This window comes from Coptis chinensis, chromosome 3 (genome assembly GCF_015680905.1).
Source record: "Coptis chinensis isolate HL-2020 chromosome 3, ASM1568090v1, whole genome shotgun sequence".
Classification (NCBI taxonomy): domain Eukaryota; kingdom Viridiplantae; phylum Streptophyta; class Magnoliopsida; order Ranunculales; family Ranunculaceae; genus Coptis; species Coptis chinensis.
In genome coordinates this window covers 72,083,961-72,108,919 of record NC_141458.1, presented here as the reverse complement: position 1 = coordinate 72,108,919, position 24,959 = coordinate 72,083,961, and the positions used below count along the sequence as shown (strand labels likewise).

The following is a 24,959-nucleotide window of genomic DNA, read 5'->3' as shown; positions in this document are numbered from 1 at the left end:
CCGCTCTTAGACGGACGCCCGTTTACGGACTTTACTTAAAAACCGAAATTTCAAAATATAATCTCATGAAGGGTTTTGAAGATGGATTCTCAAAACTCTTTCACTCGCTTCCTCTCTCATATTCTCTCTCCAAACATAACATAGAGTGACCTGTCTCCCCCTCTGATCTACCTTTGTTGATTCGCTACTTGTAGTAGGATTCATCAATGAAACCGTCTCCACAAAACTAGATAAAATCTTTCCAAAATAGAAATCGTCTTTTTTCAATGGATCTGATGTAGTGCAATATCTTTTATCTATTGCTTTTGCTCGTTTAATCTCTCACTTTCTTCCCTTCACTTTACCCACCTTGAGAAGAAAAGTAAACAAAGCAGCAAAAGCTTCTCCTTAACAATTAATTAAGAGTCTCATTAGTAAATGCGTTAGACTCTCAATGTTATTTAATTAAGTTCTCTTTATATAGTGCATCTGGAGTAGTGAGAATAAAGGCATTACATATACATACACAGAAAATGGCGGAGAGAATATGGGAAGACTTAAACTGTGATTGTCTAGCACTGGTATTTGAGAGAGTGGGACTGAAGCACTTGATGTTGGATATTCCACTTGTGTGCAAGTCATGGTACAAGCCTCACTTAAGTCCTAGGTGTTGGAAAAATCTTGATTTTCGTTTTGATGACTTTTCATTTGGTTCATCTTATACTAACTTGATAAAATTTGCTGTTAGTCGTAGATGAGGAACTGCAACCATGGTTACACTTCCAGATGATTGCACCTTTGAAGACTTGAACTATATTTCAGAGGAGTAAGTAATTACATGTCCAATATTTAGTGTCTAGAAAACTTTGTTTTTTTGTGCAAATCTAATCACTTATGTGGTACAAGTCAAATTACTGCTCAAATTTATAATTTATTATAACTACTTACATAGAATGTTTACTTTATTTTTTAGTGTCACACTATGCTCAAATTGTATTTCTTTTGTAGGTGCAAAGCATTGAAAATCTTAAGCGTTCCCTACTTCGATGCAACTCCAGAACAAAGGCAGTGTCTCCCAGAATTTATAGCTAAACTCAATTATTTGGAGAACTTGAGGATTTGTGGCTTTGAATTGAGTGGCGTTGAATTGAACGAGATAGTTACTCAAATTGGAGTTCACTGCAGCAACTTTGTGGGACTTTATCAATTCTAGTACTGATATTGAAGAGGAACATTATGAAAGTTTATGCCATTTAACACATTAAGAATAAAGAACAGTACGATTGTAAGAATACCAATGCCATGAAAGTTTTGTTTAATTATTTATTTCTACCAAGGAAAGTATCACATTTCAACCATGACAGACCATGGATTTAGCATGAACTATACAAACCAAGTTAATAGCTGTTCCAATCCAACTTCCATAACACTTCTCGTGCACCCCAGTCTACCAAACACAGGTGAAGATGCATCCGGGTATTTAGTTGAATCTCAAATTTGAGTCTTGTATCCCTTGGATACAGGTTTGAAAAACAACATCTTCTAGGTATATTCATTCTTTGAATCCACCTACATGCCGCAAGTAAGAGGCGTATAGCTCTGCCCACTCGATGCAATCAATTCATCCCATCAAGTTACAACTGATGAACATCTCCACTCCTCAATCACATGATGTCATTAGCAAGATCACTATAGAGTAACTTTTCACCGCTTGCAATTTTCACTCACGCAAAGCATTCCACAGAGCCCATGCTACACAGATTATGCCTTTGGCGGCCAGTAGGTAAGAGTCCAAAATCTGACAGACTACCTTACTGCTTCCATATTCTTTTCTAAGACTAAAAAAAACACATCCCAGTGCAAACATTGCCGTCAATGTTAACTTTATGACGCCGAACTTTCTCAAGCAATTGGTGCATGCATTCAGCAGGATGGACAACATCACCTTCTTCGGTACCCCATAAAGTAAATGACTTCTCCACTTCCTCGATAAATGCACTAGGATCAGGACAGATTTGTTTCTTTGACAATTTCAGAGTGCTCTCTGGAGCAGTGCAACCATCTTGGACGGCAATAGCCTTGAAAAACTCTAGCAAATTATCTCTATCATTCCCTGAAAGCTCAGCTGTCATGCCTACATCAAGAAATATGACATGAGGCTTGGATTTAAACAACCCTTTTTCTTTAGGCTTTCCCCGAGCTACCCGAGCGAGGATATTTCCAGGATGCATATTAGCATGGACAAAATTGTCTACCAAAAGCATCTTAAGAAGTGCATGAGTCCCCATGTGCACAAGAGCTTGTTTGGTTCGATCGCTTCCGACCAGGACATCATCATCATCAATATAGCGTGAAACACTTTCCCCTTTCTCATAAGTCTCTACCAGAACAGACGGATGCATAAGAGGATACAACGGCTTTGGGAAAGACACGTTCTTCCGTTTTCTGAAATTATAAATAAAAGAAATCATGAGGCAATACTGGGAGCAAAAACACTATAAGGCAGAATGTATTGAGTCCAATCCCGACCTGAATCATCATCAAAACAAAATAGGATTGTACTTGTGGGATTATGAAGAAGTGTAGTTGAAGCTTCTGACAATTTATCTCTTGAAATTGCCTCTCTAATTTATATACATACATAATGAGATTCAAAACACATATATCATTTATTATCGGAAAAAAAACACACACACACACACACACACATATCATCTTATGCTTGCGCAGTTGAATTAAGTACTCGCCCTAAGAATTCTACAAATAGATTTTTATTTGCAACATCACATCAATATTTACAATGGTTTGTCCATTAATTTCATGACTACTAGCCCAAATTCTCGCATCAACCGTTTGATACGATTAAAGCCAAATATTCCCAACAAGGTATATGTCTTAAAAAATAGAACCAATTAATGATTCAATGGTGTAGCAACACTATTTTTCATTTTGTTAGGAAGTAGATAGATAGGTTGCAAAGTTTCAAGTACGAGACAGTGTCAAACCTATTTTGAGTTTTGACAACACAATTCTACGCATGATGTGATAAGAGCCCAAAACTGTAGTTTTAACCCCTTAATAATACTACTTTTAGACCAATTATGTGAGTAATAAATAAGAGTTAATGTTAATTACGTGCTTTTATGTATTTTAGGCATGAAACTCAATTATGTGCAGAAATGTGCCACTTTGGCGATATAAAGGAGCAAAGGGTTTGTTGCTAAGAAGTTCTATGATAAAAGCCAAGATTCAAGGAGACAAAGCTTTTATAAAGCCTGGTCAAAAGCTCAAAAGTCAACATGGGCAGAAACAGTGCACAAGTCAGCAGAACTTTCGAAAACCATATATTTGGACTCAGGCCTCGGATTTAGGCCTACCTTACGTCAAAACAACCGACTCGGAAAAAGCTTTCTAATGGTCTAAGCCTTGACCCAATCAGAGGAGCAGAAGTAGACGAAAAGTTTGCTGAAATCAAAGCCAGCTGAAACGGACTCTGTGGACTGAAGAAATTGGGCTTTGGGCTCGATTTTCCGGCCCAAAACATATCTCCTCAGCCCATGCACGAAATTGTGGATCTGGTCTCCTCTTTTACATAAAACAAGACTTAGCTCTTAAGAAAGATATAGTTAGATAGCTTAGAATAGAAAGTAGCCATTAGAATAGCTTGTAGATCTAGTTTTTGATTTTCAATGAATAATTAATTAGTTTCATTCCTTGTTTTAGATTAATTATTTGAATCATTGTTCTTCATTCATTAGATAAATAAAATAGTAGTTCTTGTTAAATTCGATTTTGTCATTTAAATTTGTTTAGATCTACTTTCAATTATTGTTTGTTATTCATTTCCTAGTTATTAATTTGGATTTCAATTCTTGAGTAGTTAAATTAGTAAAGTTCAAATCTTTATATTATGTCTAGTTTTAAGTCAATTGGAAATGATAGTTTGATGAATCAAGGCTAAACCTCCATTAGAGGGGTTTGATGAAGCCTTGATGAAAACTTGATTGTGTAGTATAGAATCATTGTAAGAATCTATTCCACTCTAGAAGGTCGTTGATTCGCCATGAGAATGGGTGGACGACCTCACATGCTAGTTATGAATTGGTAGAAATGCCATGTATAATTAGGGATTAGAACGACTAATTCTAAGAACGTAAGAATTGGTTTACAACAAATCTATGCTAGTTTATTAAGTTGGTAATCAAGGTGGAATCAAATTCCCCTAATTCTTTATCTAGATTCAACTCTTAGCATTCTGTCATTCCGTTATTTATATCTTGTTATTTGAATTCACATCGTAGTATAAATTCCCTTCGTAAATCTCTCATTGACCTTGGATAGACCATCAATTATAGAAAACTTGAATGCTAAAGGACTAGGAGTGGAACAAATCTTCTATTCCAACTCTACGTCAATAGATTCGAGAGTAGAAAACAAATATCTTTGATAAGTCTAGTATAAGCAACAGTTTATAGTTTTACTTTCGTTTAGAGTTTCATCGCTCTATTTGTGAGTAAGACTATCTTTTTACAGATATCAAATGGCGCCCCTGCCATCTTAGTACTCTTTAGTATTGTTTTCTTTAGAATTGATAGTTTTTCAAAGTCCCATAACCCACCCACCCTTGTTTGATTGTCACTGTGGTTGTCCGTTTTAGCACTGAATTTTCCTCGAAAAATTACTCGGAGCGCGACCCGCGCCCTAGGCAAGCCAAATTGGAGTGCACCCTACGCCCACACGCCTGGAATTCCACTTCAAGCCTGAGCGCGACCTACGCCCTCCAAAGCCTAACTTGGAGCGCGACCTGCGCCCACACGTCTGGAATTCCACTTCAAGCCTGAGCGCGACCTGCGCCCTCCCAAGGCTAACTTGGAGCACGACTTGTGCCCACCCACCTGGAACTCTAACTTGACTGAAGCGACTGCGCCCGGCCCTAACCTATTCTCGAAAGACCCAGCCCTCTGCTGAAAGCGCCCAATTTCCACGGGTTTGATTCAAACTTCCATTTCTTCAAGATTTTCGTTCTAACTTGTTATATACACCGAGCACGCCTAAACAAGATGCTATTCATAAGCGAAGCAAGGATGCTTTCAGGTACTCTTTTCTTCAACACCTCTCATCTTCTGTTAGAGGTTCATACTAGCATATCAGGATTGTTTGGAGTGTTGTTGTGTTTCATTAAGATTGGTCTTAGCCTTGCATGAGATTAAGGTCAGGCCGAAGAAAAACGCCTAACGTAATTAACTGACAACAGCAACAAACACGCCTTTCTAGTATACCATCGACTACACCTCTAACTAATATACCACACATAACCTGAAGTAATGGCTGAAGAAAGAGAGTCTCCTCTCTCTGACTTTTACAAAGTCTTGAACGATAGCCCTAAATCTTTCATCGTTCTATCAGACCCAGTGGGGGATTTTCGAATTCCCCCGAATATATTTAATTTGTTACCCGTTTTTCATAGGTTAAACCATGAAAAGCCTTATCAGCACATGCGTAGGATTGACCAAGTCCTTACTACATTCCACCATCTACACCATCTACACCATAACATTCACCGATCTACTTATCACCCGTTTTTGCCGTTTCTACTTCAACATCTCCTCTGCAACTCCAATCAGTTTATTCAATTGCTAGGACTTGGGTCAGAATCCACATTTACCCCACATTGATATAAATTTGATCCATTTGCCTATATGACAATACATTATATCAATATGGCCTTAAAAGAATTGTAACGAAAGATGTAAACTACAAGTATTAACTTAACAATGTGATGAATAATTGATATGTTATAAGATCATGGCAAAAGTTATAGTGAGATTCAATAAGAAAAACAATGGGGACATTTCAAAATGAATTATTGGAAGGACACCAACTTTTCTTTAAGGATATCGGGCATAATCAATCTGTTTGGGCCCTTCCAATGGGCTAAATGCAACCCCAGTGTTTCAAACTTTGCACCAAGTAGTACGAGAATAGTAGAATAGAGAGTATTCAAGGACATTGACAACCAAGATTTGGTACCCAAAATGTCCACTAATGAAGGCCAAGAGGTAGCTAAAATTAAACGTAACCGAGTGGGACAAGGTGTCACTATTCACTACCACTCCATATCTGCCCATTTTCAGATAACACGAAGACCAGCCAGAAATGTGTTTCCGCTTATTGTGGGGATCCACCGCTTGAGAACAACACATACCCGGACACCCATCCTTTTTAGCTTTTTGTTTGGTAGTTGGTTAAGGTTTCACCACAGCAATGTTATTTTCTACCAATTCTTGTTATTAAGATAATTTTACATACATTTGACCACGTCACCTAATCACTAGAACAACTCAACATGACAACTTTCAAACAAAACATACTTTCGGTGAAGGAAGTGAAGTATTCGACCATATATGGAGACTGGCTAACAACAAACACAGGGAACACTAACCAAAGCACAATTTCTGGCCTCGCCTTGAAAACAAACTTAGATAGTTGCATCACATGCAACAACCAACGAAGAAGAAATGGATATTGTAAATTGCAGAAAAAATAAGCAAAGATTTAAGACTCCATTGCTGAAATAGGACCACTCTAACTTATTAGCTGTTCCTATTTAAGGCAAAATGCTCAAGTACTTTGTACAAAAAACGGCTATATCGGCACCATTTAATTCCTTTGTAAAAATTCACGGAAACAAATCAAATCAATGGTGAAAAGTATGCCAATGAAAATGACAATTGCGAGAACCAAGCCGGCACTAGTTTACATTACATCAACGCCTTTTATTTAGGTAACAAGATTAAGCAAACGGAACTAAAACCAAGCATGTGTGTGAATCAAGTCAATCAACGGTTTGCTTTCGTATTTGGTTGAATTACAATGCGGGCATTATCGATAACCGAATTTTAGGTGTACTGGATCCGACGTAACTACCACTTTGACTCTGCCCCAAACGCCATAGCAACAAAGATGGTCAACCAAATCAGCACCCCATCACGGAACCACGGTTAATATTTGAGATAACTATTGGAGCGAATATGAACTTGATAGCCTAACAACAAAATTCAGCGATTTTATCGAATTTATTAACAAATATTACTAGATGCGAACATATACCAATCAACATATAAATACTTCTTTGTTGAAGCCATTTTCGCGTGCAATCCTGCAAATTAAAGCAAGCTGAGATGATTAGCTTTAAAATTGCCGAACGTACTATTCCAAAACATGTTAATGGGGCGAATCTGTCGGTTACCTTCTTTGTGGCATTGCGGCATGAATTAGATCACTAATTTGTACCCCATCCATCAATAGTGCCATAACCATCAACTATGAGACCAGTAACACGTCTAAATGCAAGCCATTGGCTTGAATCAATCCCGTCCCACTTTTCGGTATCTTGAGGAGATAATATAGTTCCAAGTATCTACAAAAAAAAGAAGACGTAGTCAATCACCAATCAAGAGAAGTCTTTCTAACTTGAGCCATAAAACTCTACTGTATCGAGTATCGACATGGACATTATTAGGATGATCTTTTGGAATTGCTACTTTTTTTACCATGTTTATGTTAGCATTTTTACTTTCGGTTCTCAAAAACACGAATCGAAAAATGTCTTTGCGATTTTTTTCAGTACTGAATATTTATCCTTGAAAGTTTGCATGGGCCATTGAACGTAATGGGATTAACCAAAAATCTCCTTTCTCTAGGAATAATCATGTTAGCACTTTCGACAAATTCTAATTACATGTAACATCCCATGCCTTCAAAAATGCCTGGTAATCAAAGATGGAAGTCATAACTGTTAAATTATATATTAGGAAGAAAGCTAGCATACGGAAGAGAAGTAAAACAATTTACTTGAGAATCATCAATGTAGCCACCCCCAACAGCTCCATAGTCTAAAACATTGATCTCTTTAAAAAAACTACAAGAAAGAACAATAACATTTGAGCAGGATAGAGTGACAAGTATCAAGGCAAGTATACCCAATGTGAGAACAAAAAGAATAGTTTTAGGATTCACCAAAGTAGAGACAAAATGAAAATAAATAAAAAGAAAATGAAAAAAAGGAGAGACAAAAAAAGATAGTTAATTGAGGCATATTGAAGAAACCCATTCGAAAAGAGAATAGCTACTCACCATAACATATGGTGGAAATGTGGAATGATCCTTGTATGACAAACTTAGAAACTTTTCTTTTATAGGTACCTTAAGGCACTTAATTTCAGCGTAAAATGTTGCACGCACTCTAGAAAATGTAGAATCAGTTTATTTTGTTATCATTTCGACCAAATAGTATACTTGACTTCCGATTGAGATTTTAATTTTTAATGAATAGAACCCAACAACAATTGTAGGGTACATATTCAACTCGTTGATTTATACATACTTTGAGACCTGTAAGTGTACTTCTCATCATTTCAAAATCAAGGAAAATATATTACTTATTAGAGAAAAGCAAGATGGATAGAAGCTCTTCAAGAGCATGAATTATATTAAAAGCCACCCTTAGAAATATAAGCAAACAATGAAGGATAGAGGTTTCCACGCATTGAAACAGTTACCATAAAGAGTGGGAATTTACTCAATTTAGATCCATCAAGAGTGGGAAAGCAAGAACTGATTGTACGAATCTTTATCGGACAAGAGTTTTAACTTCGTCCACACTACAAGGCATTCGACACTACATATCAGTTGAGAAATTACCGATAATATATACAAGATAAAACTTACTATAACAAAGTCGAACACTATAATCTTTGTTTTAAGAAAAGATATAAAACTAAAACATGTGGGCAATAGATAAATTAAATTACTAGTCAATCTGGCCGTCTAGAACTAGGGGCTTGGTCTTGTGTAATTTCTCAGAATTTGAATAAGACTAAAAAGAGATCTGTATATATGTGGTTAAGAAAAGTCCAATTAACATTCGATACCTTTTGTCCTTTAAGAGATGAATGATGGCTACGACTTCAGAAGGAGAAACAACTTGTCCTTAAGCGATTGTGAGAAATCGATGGTCTTAGGGCATTAGTAGTAGTAGTACCGGTGTAGATGGGCGTGAGGAATCTGGTGGAGAATACCAAGAAGAAGAAGATGGCCCAGGAATTTCTTGTTGCTCTTGAGAACCCCTGCAAAATAATAATAACAACAATCTTTCAAATTTGAAAATAAATTTAACAAATCATCAAAAACAGGGAAAGAATACCATGATACATAAGAACTGCAAAATATCACTTGATACATAAGAACTTCCATAAAATAGGAAAGCCAATAGCCAACTGAAAATTCTCCACGCCCCTCACGCCATGAATTCTTATATAAAAGAAATTCACAAGCGTGGAGAACACATCAGCAAATGCTTCTTACTGCATGTAAGTATTCTACTACCAAATGAGATGCACCTTCAATGATCCCTCTTACAGCCAAAGACACCTTAAGAGTAAGCCAAGTATCAGAATTTCTTATAAAAACAAATGGAGACAAACGTGCGTTTTAAGAAAGAGATGTGTTTTCTTTTCACAAACAGGAAAATTTTCTTCGTTTTTGGAAAACATTGAGCTTTTTAAAACAAAATAAAAAGAGATGTCTTTTGAAACAAACTCTCAAAATTGAAAACGGTGAATCAATCAGTTAGAACAACTTTGATTAGTGTGGAACTGAAATTGAACGACCATTGTTTTCAATTTCAGAGAAATTGAGAGAGAGAACCAGTATTTAGGGATTGAGGAGTGCGAAAATTAGGGATCGACCATTCTTCTTCTTCTTCTTCTTTCTTTGATTGAGGAGTGCGAAAATTAGGGATCTTGAGATAATGCGGCGGTGAGAAAGAGAGAGAGAGAGAGAGTCAGAGAGGAGAGAAAAAAAAAATTATGTTTTATATTTCGATATTTTTGGTTCGATATTTTTGGTTTCCCTCTGTTCGCGAAATTTTTAAGTTTGTAACACTTCTCCAACGCTTTTTAAGCGGAGCAATTAATTCCGGAAATTCACCCAAATAAAGCAACGCTTTACAACATTACCAACATTTATTTAACGTTGGAAACTTACTAACGCTAAATAAGCATTGCAAATAAAAAAAGGTGCGTGTTGCAAATATCCTATTATGGTGTAGTGACGTCCACATCATAACCTCGCGAAAGACACGTTAGTTCGTGCCTTTTTCAAGGGACTTCTACACCATCATAAAGAAGTCCTTGACATAATGAATGGGGATAGTTTCTTAAGTAAAGGAGCTTTAGAGGCTTATAAATTTTTAGAAGATCAGACTAAGCGTAATAATAACTGGGTGGGGGTAGTGACGATATCTCCCGCAACGCTAGTTCTTCAACAACAGTGAAGGCCGCCGTTATGTTTGAGATGAAACTCGATCCGGAACTTAAAAATTTAATCGAATCTCTAACTAAAAAGGTAGAGGCTATTTCTGTTCAACAAACGCCTATCCTCGTCATGAATGTCAACTCCAATCCATGTAATTTCTATTTGAGTTCAGAGCATCCCGACTCCTATTGTCCTCTCGCCTATGAACAACAACAGTCACAACAAGATAATGTTTGCTCAATTAATAGTTTTCTTATTCCTAACGCCCCTTGGAGACAACATCCCAACTTCAGTTGGAGGAATAATCAACAAGTAACACCTCTAGGGTTTAATAATCAAAATGTTAGGCAAGTAAACAAATATAACCAAGCTCCACCACGACAAGGACAAGGTCAGGGTAATTATAATTATAACAACCAAGCGCAACCACGACAAGGTCAAGCACAAGGTCAGGGTAATTATAATAATTATAACAATAATAATTATAATACTAATAGAGGTATCGTTTCGGTAAATAATAACTATCAAAATCCACCTATTAATAATCAACGTGACATAGTTCCTGTCACACAACCTATAGCTAACACTCTTCCACAACCGGATCGTTTTGGTACCTTTATGCAATCTCAACAACAAATTTTACAAGCTATCCAACTTTTTCTTACAGTAGTTAGCTCAAGAGAAAGTGCAACCCAAAGGTGTACTTCCAGGACAAGGGATAGCTAATCCTAAAACAACAAACACAACCTTTGAAGTAAATGGTAATACTAGTACGGAAAATGAAAACATAGGTGAGCTAAATGCCATATCCACTCTCCGTTCTGGGAAAGTGGTTGATAACAAAGTAACTATGCCTATAGTTACCCCACCAGTTGTCCCTACACCGGAGATTGTACTAGATACCGTAATAGAAACTGAAGAGCCTACCCCCATAGAGGTACCAGTTAAACCATAACCTAAGAAACATAAAACAAAGGTTAGGCATCCAGTTGATCCATACGCTAAATATAGAGAGAAACCACCGTTTCCCCAGAAATTAGCTGTGTTAAACAGGGATACAAACTTCGACGAGATTAGGGAAGTTTTTAAAAATCTAATGATAAACTTATCTTTTCTGGACGTAATGAAAAAATTACCTCACCATTTTAAGTTTCTCAAAGAGTTGTGCACTAAAAGGCGTAAGACAAATATTCCTAAAGATGCCTTTTTAACTGAACAATTTCAAACTTTAACGGAACACAATGGAATCGTTAAGTACAAGGACCCTGGTTGTCCTACTGTATAATGCACCTTAGGAGATTCCCACACGACGACCGCTTTACTAGACCTGGGGGCGAGTGTTAACTTACTCTCGTATTATTTATACAAACAAATAGGTCTATAAGAGATGCCACCTACTAAAATGACGTTGCAATTAGCGGATCGATCAATTAAGTACCCTAAGGGTGTGGTTGAAAATATGCTTGTTAAGGTCCAGGATTTCTATTATCCTGCTGATTTTGTTATCCTCGATACAAAAGTCGCTAACGACTCTGTTATGATCATTATAGGGCGTCATTTCTTGGCAACTGCCAACGCGCTTATAAACTGCCGCTATGGGTCGATGTCCTTGTCTTTTGGCCATCTTTCGGTTGAGGTAAATGTTTTTAAACTGATAAAACAGTTACTAGATTCTTCTATAGATGGAGAGGTTAGCATGATCAAGAGCTTAGCTCAAGATTACTTTAATAACACATTTTTAGAAAACCATATGCATAAATTCCTTTCTTTTGGAAGTTCAGATTTTATCGATGACTCCTACATAGAGGAAGTCAACACCATCTTCGAGTCTACACAAATCGTAGACCCTTCGGTTGCTCCTTATACAGAGTTTGAAGACCTGCTGCCTAAGCAAGTATTCATTACTCAAGATGAGGACCCTCCAGAAGCATTTATCGATATTCTTCCAACCCCGGTGCTTAAACCTCTTCCTCCTGAGTTAAAATATATTCAACTTGATCCGGATGGTAGTCACCCGGTAATTATATCTTCTCTGTTATTTAAGGAGGAAGAGACACGGTTGATCAGGGTGATTAGGGAACATCGTTCTGCAATTGGTTGGTCCCTAGCCGACATTAAGGGAATTGACCCTAATGTGTGCACTCATCGTATCCATTTAGAGGATAACGCAAAGACTTCCCGCGAACCTCAGCGTCGTTTAAACCCTGCCATGAATGAAGTGGTCAGGGAAGAAGTCTTACGGTTACTCGATGCAGGTATCATATACCCAATCTCTGATAGCGAATGGGTAAGTCCCATTCATGTAGTTCCAAAGAAATTAGGGATTACCATGGTACGTAATGCCAACGGTGAATATGTTGCCACGCATGGTCCTATGAAATGGAGGATCTGTTTTGATTACAGACGGGTAAATGCCATGACACGAAAGGATCATTTTCCTTTACCCTTTATAGATCAGATGCTTGAACGTTTAGCGGGTCATATTTTTTATTGTTTTTTGGATGGCTACTCTGGCTATTTCCGAATTATTATTGATATTGATGACCAAAAAAGACTACCTTCACATGTCCTTTTGGAACATACGCCTATAAACGAATGCCTTTTGGCCTTTATAATGCTCCTGGTACCTTCCAGCGGTGTATGCTTCATATATTTAGTGACATGGTAGAGCGTTTCATGGAAATGTTCATGGATGATTTTTCTATTTATGGAGAGTCTTTCACTGAATGCCTGACTAACATGTCTAAAGTTTTAACACGATGTGAAGGGAAGAGTCTCGTTTTAAATTGGGAAAAATGTCACTTCATGGTGAAAAAAGGAATAGTACTAGGTCACATCGTATCTAGTGATGGCATCAAAGTAGATAAGGCCAAACTAGATAAAATAGCGACTCTACCTATACCACGGACTGTCCGTGATATTAGAGCCTTTCTAGGCCATGCAGGTTTCTATAGGCGGTTTATCAAAGATTTTTCGAAAATAGCTAGACCCTTAACTAATATGCTTTTAAAGGAGGCCATCTTTGATTTTAATTTTAACTGTAAATAGGCTTTTGAAACTTTGAAAGCCGCCTTAACTTCCGCACCCATTATACAACCTCTCGATTGGTCTAAACCTTTCGAACTCATGTGTGATGCTAGTGATTATGCAGTTGGTGCTGTCTTGGGACAGAAACTAGATAAAATCCACTGTTATTTATTATGCTAGTAAAACTCTAAACAATGCTCAAAGGAATTATACAACTACTGAAAATGAATTCTTAGCTGTCATTTATGCTTTAGATAAGTTTCGTCTTTATTTGGTTGGTTCTAAGACTCTAGTTTACACGGACCATGCAGCCCTTAGGTACCTTCTCTCTAAGAAGGATGCTAAGAAGAGATTGATCCGAAGAATTCTTCTCCTGCAAGAATTCATATTAGAAATAAAGGACAAACGAGGGGTTGAAAACGTAGTTGCCGACCACTTATCTAGACTTACAAACGACGATGAAAGTGATTCTGACTCCATACCGGACTCTTTTCCGGACGAGCATTTGTATGCTATATTTTCTGCACCATGGTATGCTGACATTGTGAATTATTTAGCGTCTGATGTTATTCCTTATGGCTGGTCAAGAAATGAACGTAAGAAGTTTTTGGCCAGAGTTAAGCTATACTACTGGGATGAGCCCTACCTTTTTAAGTATTGTGCGGATCATATTATTCGTCGTTGTATTCCCCAGTGGGAATATAATGAGGTACTCTCATTCTGCCATGAAAAAAAGTGTGGTGGCCATTTCAGTGGTATGAAAACAGCTGCTAAAATTCTACAATGTGGGTTTTATTGGCCTACTCTCTTTAAAGATGCCCAAGTGCATTGCAAGGAGTGCATTCGTTGCCAACAACTTGGGCGAATCACAAAGCGTAATATGATGCCATTGAATCCAATCATGGTGATAGAAATTTTTGATATATGGGGCATTGATTTCATGGGTCCCTTTCCAGTTTCCTACGGTTTCATTTATATTCTAGTTACCGTAGACTACGTGTCTAAATGGATAGAGGCCATGGCTTGCCGTAGCAATGACCATAAGACAGTTGTGTTTTTCGTAAAAGAGTATATTTTCTATCGATTTGGCATTCCCAAGGCCATCATTAGTGATGGAGGAACACATTTTTGCAACAGAGTTGTTTCATCACTATTAAAGAAGTATGGAGTTACACATAAGGTAGCAACTCCGTATCATCCACAAACTAGCGGACAAGTAGAAGTTTCTAATAGGGAAATCAAAAAGATCTTAGAAACAACTGTAAATCCTGATAGGAAAGACTAGTTGAAGCGTCTATCTGATGTCTTATGGGCGTATAAGACTGCTTTCAAAACTCCTATAGGTATGTCTCCTTTTAGACTTGTATTTGGAAAACCTTGTTATTTGCCCGTTAAATTGGAGCACCGTGCTATGTGGGCTATAAAAAGCCTTAACTTCAATTTTGATGAGGTGGGTGTCAAACGCAAGTTGTAATTGAATGAGCTTGAAGAAATCCATAGCGATTCTTATAATCTCGCAAAGGATTATAAAGCTAACATGAAACGTGTTCATGATAAGCAAATCTTGCGCAAAGAGTTTGTTGTAGGTCAAAAGGTCTTACTGTACAATTCCTGTCTACATATTTTTCCAGGAAAATTAAAAACTCATTGGTCTGATCCTTTTCTGGTTACTGAAGTCATCCCTTACGGGGCAATCACCTTGGTAAATCCCAAGGACAACAATACCTTTCAAGTTAATGGTCAATGGTTGAAACATTTCCATGAGCTATTGTCCCCTGATGTAGAGGAAGTCCTTTTACAGGACCCTATCTACGAGGACTGACCTTTTTCATTGGTGTACTTTCTTTCATTTCCATATATTGGTAAGTGCACCATTCAGGTAACCGGTCCCTCCCTATGGAGTGTGTGGCTGTAAGTACCGGATCCTAAGTCCACGGTTAACATAATTCATCTTTTCTACTCTTGCATGTTTTATGGGTTTTTGAGTCATGTCCCTCTATGGTGTGAATTATGCCTTTATTGCCTTCTTGTTTTTCTTATATTAAATTTTATTCATAAAAAATAAAAAATTATAAAAATCACAAACATAGTAAGTTAAGAAGTCTCGAGAATCTGACTTTAAAAGACCCACTTTTAAAAAAAAAACAAATTTTCTAAACTCTGTTGTCAAAAATTTGTTTGGGGGTGGGGTGTCCGGTTTCTGTCATAGATTGTTCAACTGTCCATTTGTGTTGTTTAGGCCATTTAATCGTATTCAGATCCGGGTGGGGTTGACATTATCTATGAAATTAGATTTCATTTGTTCGCATAACTTACATCATGCACGCACTTCGAGGCATTTTCCATCTTCTTATATGTCACTAACAGTCAGACTAGAGCATTTTATGGATCATTGGATTGGAAATTATCTCCTGATCATTTCCATACCTCATTCGCAAAAATCGGCCCTGTAACGAAGCGGCAATTTAAGTTTGAAGTTGCGCGAAATATCGAAAAACAAAATCGGAAAATCAAGTGGGCTTGGGCCAAACCTCGCGTGCACGTGCAGCGCACGTGCGTCTCCTTCTTCCACCAACAGTCGTGTTTCATTCTCCAAACCGCTATTAACAAACAACAAAGCTTCAAAAACCTAACCTAAATAAAAAAAAATAAACCTAAATACACCCACTCCCAAAGTTAAAACCCACCCAAATCTTCTCCCAACTACACCCATCACTACCTCCACCAACTTAAACAACAAAAAATCATCAAAAATTCAAAATTTTTGACTGTCACCACCACCACCGTGCCTCCTGCCATTATTTTTAATTAGGGTGTTTCAAAACAAGTCCCCCTACCTTATTCAAACCCACACATCTTATAAAAACTCCAATAGCTCAAAGACGTCGGATATTGCCGGAGCATGCTTTTACTGCCGACCACTTCGAGCCGTTTTACGGTGACGAGATGGTTAGGAGAGACTGGAGTGGTTTGTGGTACTCGACAGTTGATTTTTACCACGAAGATTTGGTCCGAGAGTTTTATAGGACGAGGGAGTTGAATGGGAATCGAATTTTTGTTAAGGTGGCTGGGAGGAGAGAGGTTACTACTAGATTGTTGGCTAAGATTTTAGGCATTCCGCCTAGACACCATCTCGATGCCATATTACAGGATTCCCAGTTTACTGCTGTAGAACCTATGATGAACGCGATTGTTGCGGAAGGGAACTACAATGCGAGCTCGCATTGTGTTCGCCAGTCGTCTCTCAGAACCAACCAGCTGGTTGTAGCTCAGTGGATTGGTAGGAATGTCATAGGGAAGGAGAAAGTCAGCGATATCGGTCTGAACTGCCTTCACGTTCTATGGATACTCCATGAGCAGAAGTATGAGTTCTGTATTTTGGAGTTTTTGCGTAATATGATTATGGGAGTTGGAAAGAGTATTGCACCTCTCCCTGTTTTGATAACGAAGATCATGATAACCTTGAGAGAGACTCCGAGGTCTGATAGGATTTGCCTGAAGGAGCACCGAAATCATCATATTTATACGGAGTATATCCAGAGAGTTTGGAGGTTGCCTGAAGAGAGGGTAGTCGAGGAGACTGACTCGGAGGATGAGGATGACACGACATGTTTTGATGCCGATCCCTTGGAGAGGTGTAGGTCGGATGCATAACGCATGGCTGTGATTCACCATGGCATGCGTTATCTCAATACTATTTGGGAAGACCTCCGAACTCGGCAGGCTACCATACATCATAACTTCGAGACTCGTGCCCGGCGCGAGGATGAGCGGTGGGAATAGACGAGGGCCGAGATGGAAGTTCAGCGCCAGTTCCGAGACGACATGCTTGCACGCTTCCCACCCCAGGGGGGTTCTTCTTCGGAGGAGCGGTCACGTGAGGCCGCGAGCATCGTCGCCCGCAAAGACGGATGGCTCGCCCATCGGAAGCCCAAGGGCAATCGCTTCTCGAAATGCATTCCACTACTAGCAGCAAGTGGTTTAGGGATCTAATGAGTTGATTTGTTTTATTGTATTTGTCTTTATTTAGTACGGATGTAAAAAGATTAGTTCAGTAATTAAATTTGAATTTGGTTGTCGTATGTTATTTGAATTCAATTTTAATATAAGTTGGTTAATTTCGAATTATGCGTTGCTTTTATCATTAATCTCACCTTCTCGAATTATTTTGGGGTGGTATTATTTAGCATAACATAATTCGTTATAGGATCATTTATTTTAATAAGTTGTTTTGGAGTGAGGGTTGAGAATATTTTTGATATGGGCATCACTATAAATAGATATTGTGGTAGGATGAAATCTCGATGAGTTAGGCAGTTTCTATCCTAAATTCAACCTAAAAGATATTAGGGTTGTTTTAGAATAAAAAATATGAGTTGTTTCCATTTTCGGTTTTGGTATTTTTTTTGTTTCCGGCAATTGCCTTAAAACTTTTTGGGAACTTCCCGATTCGTTTTAGCAACTTAAATCATATAAAAATTGCATTCATTCTACACTCACAACCCCAACTACATCTCACATTTATCTCTCACGTTTCATTCCCACTTTACCTTATTTTTCCTTCGCGACTTCGCGGCAACAACTCCCCGAAGATTCGGCTTGGAAGCGCCACCCGCTACTGCCGGAGAAATTCTACCCTGAGCGCGACCTGCGCCCTCTCCAGCCCAAACCTGAGCGCCACCTGCGCCCAAAACACTGGAATTCCAGTTTTCATTCGAGCGACCCAGCGCCCATCCTGTGCATACCTTGAGCGCACCTCTGCCATACGACCCTGCAATGGGCACCAAAAATTTCCAGTTTTCAGAGGATTGTTCCAGGATCCTTCGCAGCTATTCCAAAGAAGTTTATTGGGGATGACTTTCCCTCAGATATCATACCGTAACAGTCTTTTGAAGACTTATTCCAAAGTGACACCTATGGTGCGTGGTTTCGCGAAGTGATCATTTTAGCAGGATGGGAGCCACTATTAGTAAGTCCTGATGAACTTTATTCTCCTGCACTTACATCTTATTTTTATGATAATTGTAAGTTCTTTGATAGACCAGATGGAGAACAAGTGTTCTCCATCACCATCGGGGATGAACCAATGGAAATTTCCAGGTTCTTGATAGCCTTTGTGCTTGGACTTGCTATGCCGGCCAAAATACAAGACTCATGGGCCTATTTAGTAGATAATATGTATATGTATAACTATGATGATTTGCATGAGCATTACGGGGCAGGAATCTTTAGGATAGAGGACCAAGGGGATTATAACGTCGCCCTTGGTAGCCTGTCTATGAACGTGGGCACTGTTATGTTTTGGATTATGCTAAACATTAGAGGGGAATGGCGTTATTCTTCTGTGAATGATGAAACTTGTGATATTTTCATTGCTTTAGCTAGGGGACGTACACTCTATGATATTCCCCAGACCTTAATGTCTAGTTTAGCCCGAGCCCATGCTAAGAGGCATGAGTACCTTCTTATGCATGTTTTAATTTGCCGTATAATGCTATGTTTTTTTCCTATTTTTTGTGCCTGTTTCACGGATTGGGTTGGGGTTGACATTTGAGACCCACCAATTGTATTATACGATCATTCCGTGCAATGACTTGGCAAAGGTGGAGGATACAACCTCATCAGGTTGCGCCTTACACCCCATCCGACCAAGTGACGCTTGATAGGTTAGCTATAGCAGACGATAAGTGGCGTGAAGCCTGACAAATCACCATGGCATGGCAGGATGTGAAGGAACCTCATTTCTTCATTAAGGATGAGGAGGAAAATGTTTAAACGGGAGTTAAGGTTAGTTTTTATTTCAGTTAGTGTCTGCTTATGTCCCAAGCAATCTATTTCTCATTAACCCCATAATGGGTGGAACTCTTATAGACTTGCGTCAGTTTTTCTTTTCTATATTAGTATGTTTAACCTTATTTTGCAGATGCTCCAGAATTTCACGTGTTTCAATAGTATTTTCCTACCCTCTTTATTTAAAATTCTTGTTTGGGGGGCATAGAAACATGTGTAATTAAGGCATCTGTTAGGATATAGATATGTATAATATGCACTTATTTTCTAGCTAAAAAATTTAATTTTTTTAAAAATATAAATAAAAAGTATGCTATATACTTAGGAATATTGGTATTATTTTATTTCTCTATGCTCTCAATAATCTAAAAGTCTCACGTAGCTTTTGTATTATAATAGTTTTTAGAAACTTAGGTTAATATGTAGGTAATAATCCTTGCATCTATCTATAAATATGTTACATGAGTATCTATGATTGTTGGCGATGAAGTTTAAAATCTAGGCTAGAGTACTTATTCTACAAATCCTGTGAGAATATAGCCTGAAGCCTTATATGAGTGAACATTTGAGAAATGACACAAGGGAGAAGTAAAATCCAGATAGAGAAATCACACGTCCACTTGCTTGATTACTATACCATATTCTAAGCGAGAATTTAGGCCCTCTTTGGATCGATATAGCCAGAAATTCAAACCTAGGAATTATTTTCCGCTAGTCGCCCTTCTGAGCCTTTCTTTAGTCTTTCATAAACCACAAATTCTTTACCCTGTTACAAAACAAAACAAAATAATAATAATAAAAAAAAAAATCAACCTACCCAATTCTTTGAATAAGTCTGAGAATACAAAAGAGAAGAACCTTTGAAATCAAAAATTCGTTAGTCGCTTCAGATAAGAAAAGGAAGTTTTCATCCAAATAAAATAAATAAATAAATAAATAAAAGAAAATAAAGAGTTAGAACTCCAAAAAAAAAATAGAATCAAAGGAGTCAAAAGCCAAAGAAAAAAAGAAAAATATGACTAAGGATGGAAACAAAGTGTAGAATCAAAAGTAAAGACCAAGGGTTTCTCTAGTTACATAATATGAAGCCTCTATTATCTCAAACTTGTCTTTTTTGAATATCCATTTCCTTCCTTCTTAAAACCATCTCCTAATCCCTGCAACACCTAATAAAGACCTCTAGCTCAAATAGGAATAGGTTAGTGTGATAGTAAGTGGCAAATGTGTTTGATCAACTCCGACTTCCTTGTGTGTCATAGAGATTGTAAGGTAAAATGTGCCCACTGCACACTGGAATAGCGAAACTTGAGTGGAAAAATCAGAGTGGTTTTTGTCTTGACATTTGTGTGAGGACCTACTTAAGGACGCTATTCCGAGTTTTCAGAAACGTACCTGCTAGTTCATCTCATAGTATTACTTATTGTATATATGTTTATTCGTAGATGATAAATTATTATGCATATATTAGCTTAGGTTTCGACTTGATTATTCTGTATTCATTGCTAGTGAGATGTATAGATAATTGAGACATAGATAAGGAAACAATAGTTATTTCTGAGTCATTGTAGTATAGATGAAGTTTGTGAGTACCTTCACTGCAGAAATCTCCTCATGAGGCTATAACTACACTAGGGAATTCCTAGTGGTTTAAGGCCTTGTTGCATATGGTCAATGCAATCGCACTCGGCGAAACGAGATTAGTTAGAACTCCATTTTTGGTCACTTATGCTAATTTCTCATATTTGCTTGAGGACAAACAAAATACTGTTTGGGGGTGGTTTGATAAGAGCCCAAAACTGTAGTTTTAACCTCTTAATAATACTACTTTTAGACCAATTATGTGAGTAATAAATAAGAGTTAATGCTAATTACGTTCTTTTATGTATTTCAGGCATGGAACTCAATTATGTGCAGAAATGTGCCACTTTGGCAATATAAAGGAGCAAAGGGTTAGTTGCTAAGAAGTTATGTGGTAAAAGCCAAGATTCAAGGAGACAAAGCCTTTATAAAGCCCGGTCAAAAGCTGAAAAGTCAACACGGGCATAAATAATGTACAAGTCAGTAAAAATTTCAAAACCATATCTTTGGACTCATACCTCGGATTTGGGCCTACATTACGTCAAAACGACCGGTTTGGAAAGAGCTTTCCAATGGTCTAAGCCTTGACTCAATCAGAGGAGCAGAAGTGGACGAAAAGTCTGATAAAGTCAAAGCTAGCTGAAACGGGCTTTGTTGACTGAAGAAATTGGGCTTTGGGCTCGATTTTCCGGCTCAAAACATAGCTCCTAAGCCCATGCATGAAATTGTGGATCTGGTCTCCTCTTTTACATAAAACAAGACTTAGCTCTTAAGAAAGATATAGTTAGATAGCTTAGAATAGAAAGTAGCCATTAGAATATCTTGTAGATCTAGTTTTTGATTTTCAATGAATAATTAATTAGTTTCATTCCTTGTTTTAGATTAATTATTTGAATCATTGTTCTTCATTCATTAGATAAATAAAATAGTAGTTCTTGTTAAATTCGATTTTGTCATTTAAATTTGTTTAGATCTACTTTCAATTATTGTTTGTTATTCATTTCCTAGTTATTAATTTGGATTTCAATTCTTGAGTAGTTAAATTAGTAAAGTTCAAATCTTTATATTATGTCTAGTTTTAAGTCAATTGGAAATGATAGTTTGATGAATCAAGGCTAAACCTCCATTAGAGGGGTTTGATGAAGCCTTAATGAAAACTTGATTGTGTAGTATAGAATCGTTGTAAGAATCTATTCCACTCTAGAAGGTCGTTGATTCGCCATGAGAATGGGTGGACGACCTCACATGCTAGTTATGAATTGGTAGAAATACCATGTATAATTAGAGATTAGAACGACCAATTCTTACGTTCTTGGGTAAGAATTGGTTTACAACAAATCTATGCTAGTTTATTAAGTTGGTAATCAAGGTGGAATCAAATTCCCCTAATTCTTTATCTAGATTCAACTCTTAGCATTCTGTCATTCTGTTATTTGTATCTTGTTATTTGAATTTACATCGTAGTATAAATTCCCTTCATAAATCTCTCATTGACCTTGGATAGACCATCAATTATAGAAAACTTGAATGCTAAAGGACTAGGAGTGGAACGAATCTTCTATTCCAACTCTACGTCAATAGATTTGAGAGTAGAAAATAAATATCTTTGATAAGTCTAGTATAAGCAACAGTTTATAGTTTTACTTTCGTTTAGAGTTTTATCTATTTATTTGTGAGCAAGAATATCTTTTTACAGTTATCATGATGCAATCAATGTCCTGTTGCGGCTAACTAATACTACAGCTGAAAACTAATGGTGTATGGTCAGATACTCTGACATGCAATTTAGAAGAGAACGAAAACCAACCGTACAAGTAAATAGGAATGCATATCAGATTTGAGAAAGTATCACCTGTAAAAGTTGTAACTACGAGTTCATAATAGTGACCACATTTGATGGTAGTGAGATCCACTGCTTCTTCTTTTATGTCTTCTTCCTCCTCCTTTAAGGAATGGTCAGAAGTCCCATTACATTGGACACCCTGGTGCACTTGTCCATGGTTTTTCTCCACTGGGAGGAACTCAAAGTAGGCCATGTTTGGGAGAAGTGTGTAGGAAACATCAGATGGTTTGCTTAGGGGATTGAGGTTGAGTCCAAAGTAACACTCTGATGAAGCGTACATTGTTGAAACAAGAGGTAGCCCACCACTATAAAAATCGAGCATTGGAATGTATTGGGCCATGGAACCTGTAACTATAACATCAACATACTTTGTTCTAGGCCACAACTTCTTAATAATCCCTTCCCATGATTTTTCACTACATTGAATTTCAATAAAATCTGCCAGCTCCGGATTTGGTTGTCCAAGGATGCCTATTACAACATTTCCTCAATTGGAGTCAGTGATCCAGTTAAACACATCCCCATCCTGATGTTAGAACATAACTCTGTCTAGTAGTCCTCCAAAACATTGATTGTGCGGAGGAAAGGTGATGCAAAAACTGCGCCAACTCGAAGAACCTCACTGCGTTGGACCAATCCACGAGTAGTAGCCGTACGAGAACATGCTTTGTTTCTTTCGTCCGAGCACAAAATGGTATCATCCGGACTTGTGTAGACATTGAACGTGTTGAAATGGCGATTTCTGAAGTTACTACTATTGTAGTAGCTTGTCAGTACTGGTCTTGCCGTCAAGCCAGAGGGAGTGTTGATTTCTGGTTTGATAAACAAGAGATACATACCTTTTCCTTGGTACAAACCATCTACATACCTGATGTGTACAAAAGCACTGTGACTCCTGACTCACCCAAACAATGAAGAGTTGCAGACTACACTAAGTAAATTAACTTTATGTAAGTTACTTCACAAACTTGAATCCATATCTTAATTTTCTGTTTTGAAGCTTCTAATTCAAAAACAAATACTCCAAATTATTGCAAGCAGCTGGAGCTGAAGAAATGGATAAATGATCTTATGTTTACATTAGTTTGTATTATATCAAATCTTGGAAGCTAGACTCAGAGATTACCAAAAATACTCACCCAAGCCGCAACCCTTAAAATCAGACCCCAAGAACACGATCAATTCAATATGTTTCAAAACTACCAAACTCAGACTCCATAGTGATACAAGTTCAATCTCATGAATTTTGTGAACCGATTTAAGCAAAATAGGCTAAAGAGAGAGAGAAAGTGGTAGAGTGTTCTCACGAAAGAAAGATATTGGGGAGAGAGAAAATAGTAGAGAGGTTTGGGGTTTTCAGTTTTTAGGACCCGATTTTTAAAACCTTCTGGAGTACATTTCGGGTGATATTTCAAATTTTAGATAAAGTCCGTTTAAGTACATCCACTTAAGAGCGGGGCTATATATATATATATATATATATATATATATATATATATATATATATATATATATATATATAATGGGAAAACTTGCCGCCGTTTATTAGTCCTCGTATTTTCGCTTTTAAACCAATCTTTTAAATCAAAAGGGTACCCGAAAATTTCACCCATAAAATTTTCACAAAACTTATGTACAAGGGTATGTTTGTCATTCAATAAAAAACCGGATAAAAAATACGGAAAATTCTGCTTTCACAAAAGGCACCGTTTTGACCCCATTTTCCATCTCTCTGACTTCTCAATCTTTGTTTCCTTATATTCCAAACTCCAATTTTTTCTCTTCTCCTTTGATTTTTATATTCTCTTCTCTTCCTCTTAGTATCTTTATATCCCCAAACTCCACTATTTTCTCTCCCTCCTTTTTGTTGGAATTGCACTGATACAATGGATGAGGTTAGTTTGAACAACTTTTACTTTTTTCATGTTTATATGGCCGGACTTCATATTATTCTTCTAATTTTGCTTACTGCCCTTCATCTCTCAATTTGTTCGTCTAATTTTATTTTATTTCATTTTTGCGTTTGTTTGTTCCTGTATTTCGACGAACAACAGAGTCGGCCAATCGGGTGTACACAACAAAAGAGTTACAGTCTTCTCCATTTCTGTGGTTCTCCCACATCTGCAATAGCATTTTCCCCTATTGCACATTGATTCACCATGGAATAGGTCACATTTTTTTAAGTTTTTCATTAACTCATATTCGTCATAATTCATTCTACAATTTTGCATATTTTTGATAAATTTTTTGTTTTACTTTTAGTTTGGATTTCCAATTACTATTCCTCTTTCTGCGTCCACCTTCAATTCATTACTGTTAATGTTAACGTTAACCTTTATTCATAACAGAATCATATCATAGCCTGACAAAGTGGGAATGCGACTCACTCAGCAAGAATTCTCGCCTTTTGCCACTGAAGGTAATG

General features: G+C 37.4%; 1 protein-coding gene and 1 pseudogene across 1 annotated transcript; both read right to left on the bottom strand.

Annotated features, from left to right (window-relative positions):
- Positions 1 to 1,817: 1,817 nt before the first annotated feature.
- On the bottom strand, positions 1,818 to 7,535 carry LOC147510688 (uncharacterized). Its single transcript, XM_086598220.1, has 4 exons — positions 7,524 to 7,535; positions 7,273 to 7,399; positions 7,084 to 7,138; positions 1,818 to 2,424 (listed from the first exon to the last, which is right to left on the bottom strand). Exons 1-4 carry the CDS (start codon positions 7,533 to 7,535, stop codon positions 1,818 to 1,820), a joined length of 801 nt encoding a protein of 266 aa, XP_086454346.1.
- A 14,883-nt stretch (positions 7,536 to 22,418) lies between these two features.
- Positions 22,419 to 23,876, bottom strand: LOC147510687 (indole-3-acetic acid-amido synthetase GH3.17 pseudogene; annotated as a pseudogene).
- Between the last annotated feature and the right edge of the window lie 1,083 nt (positions 23,877 to 24,959).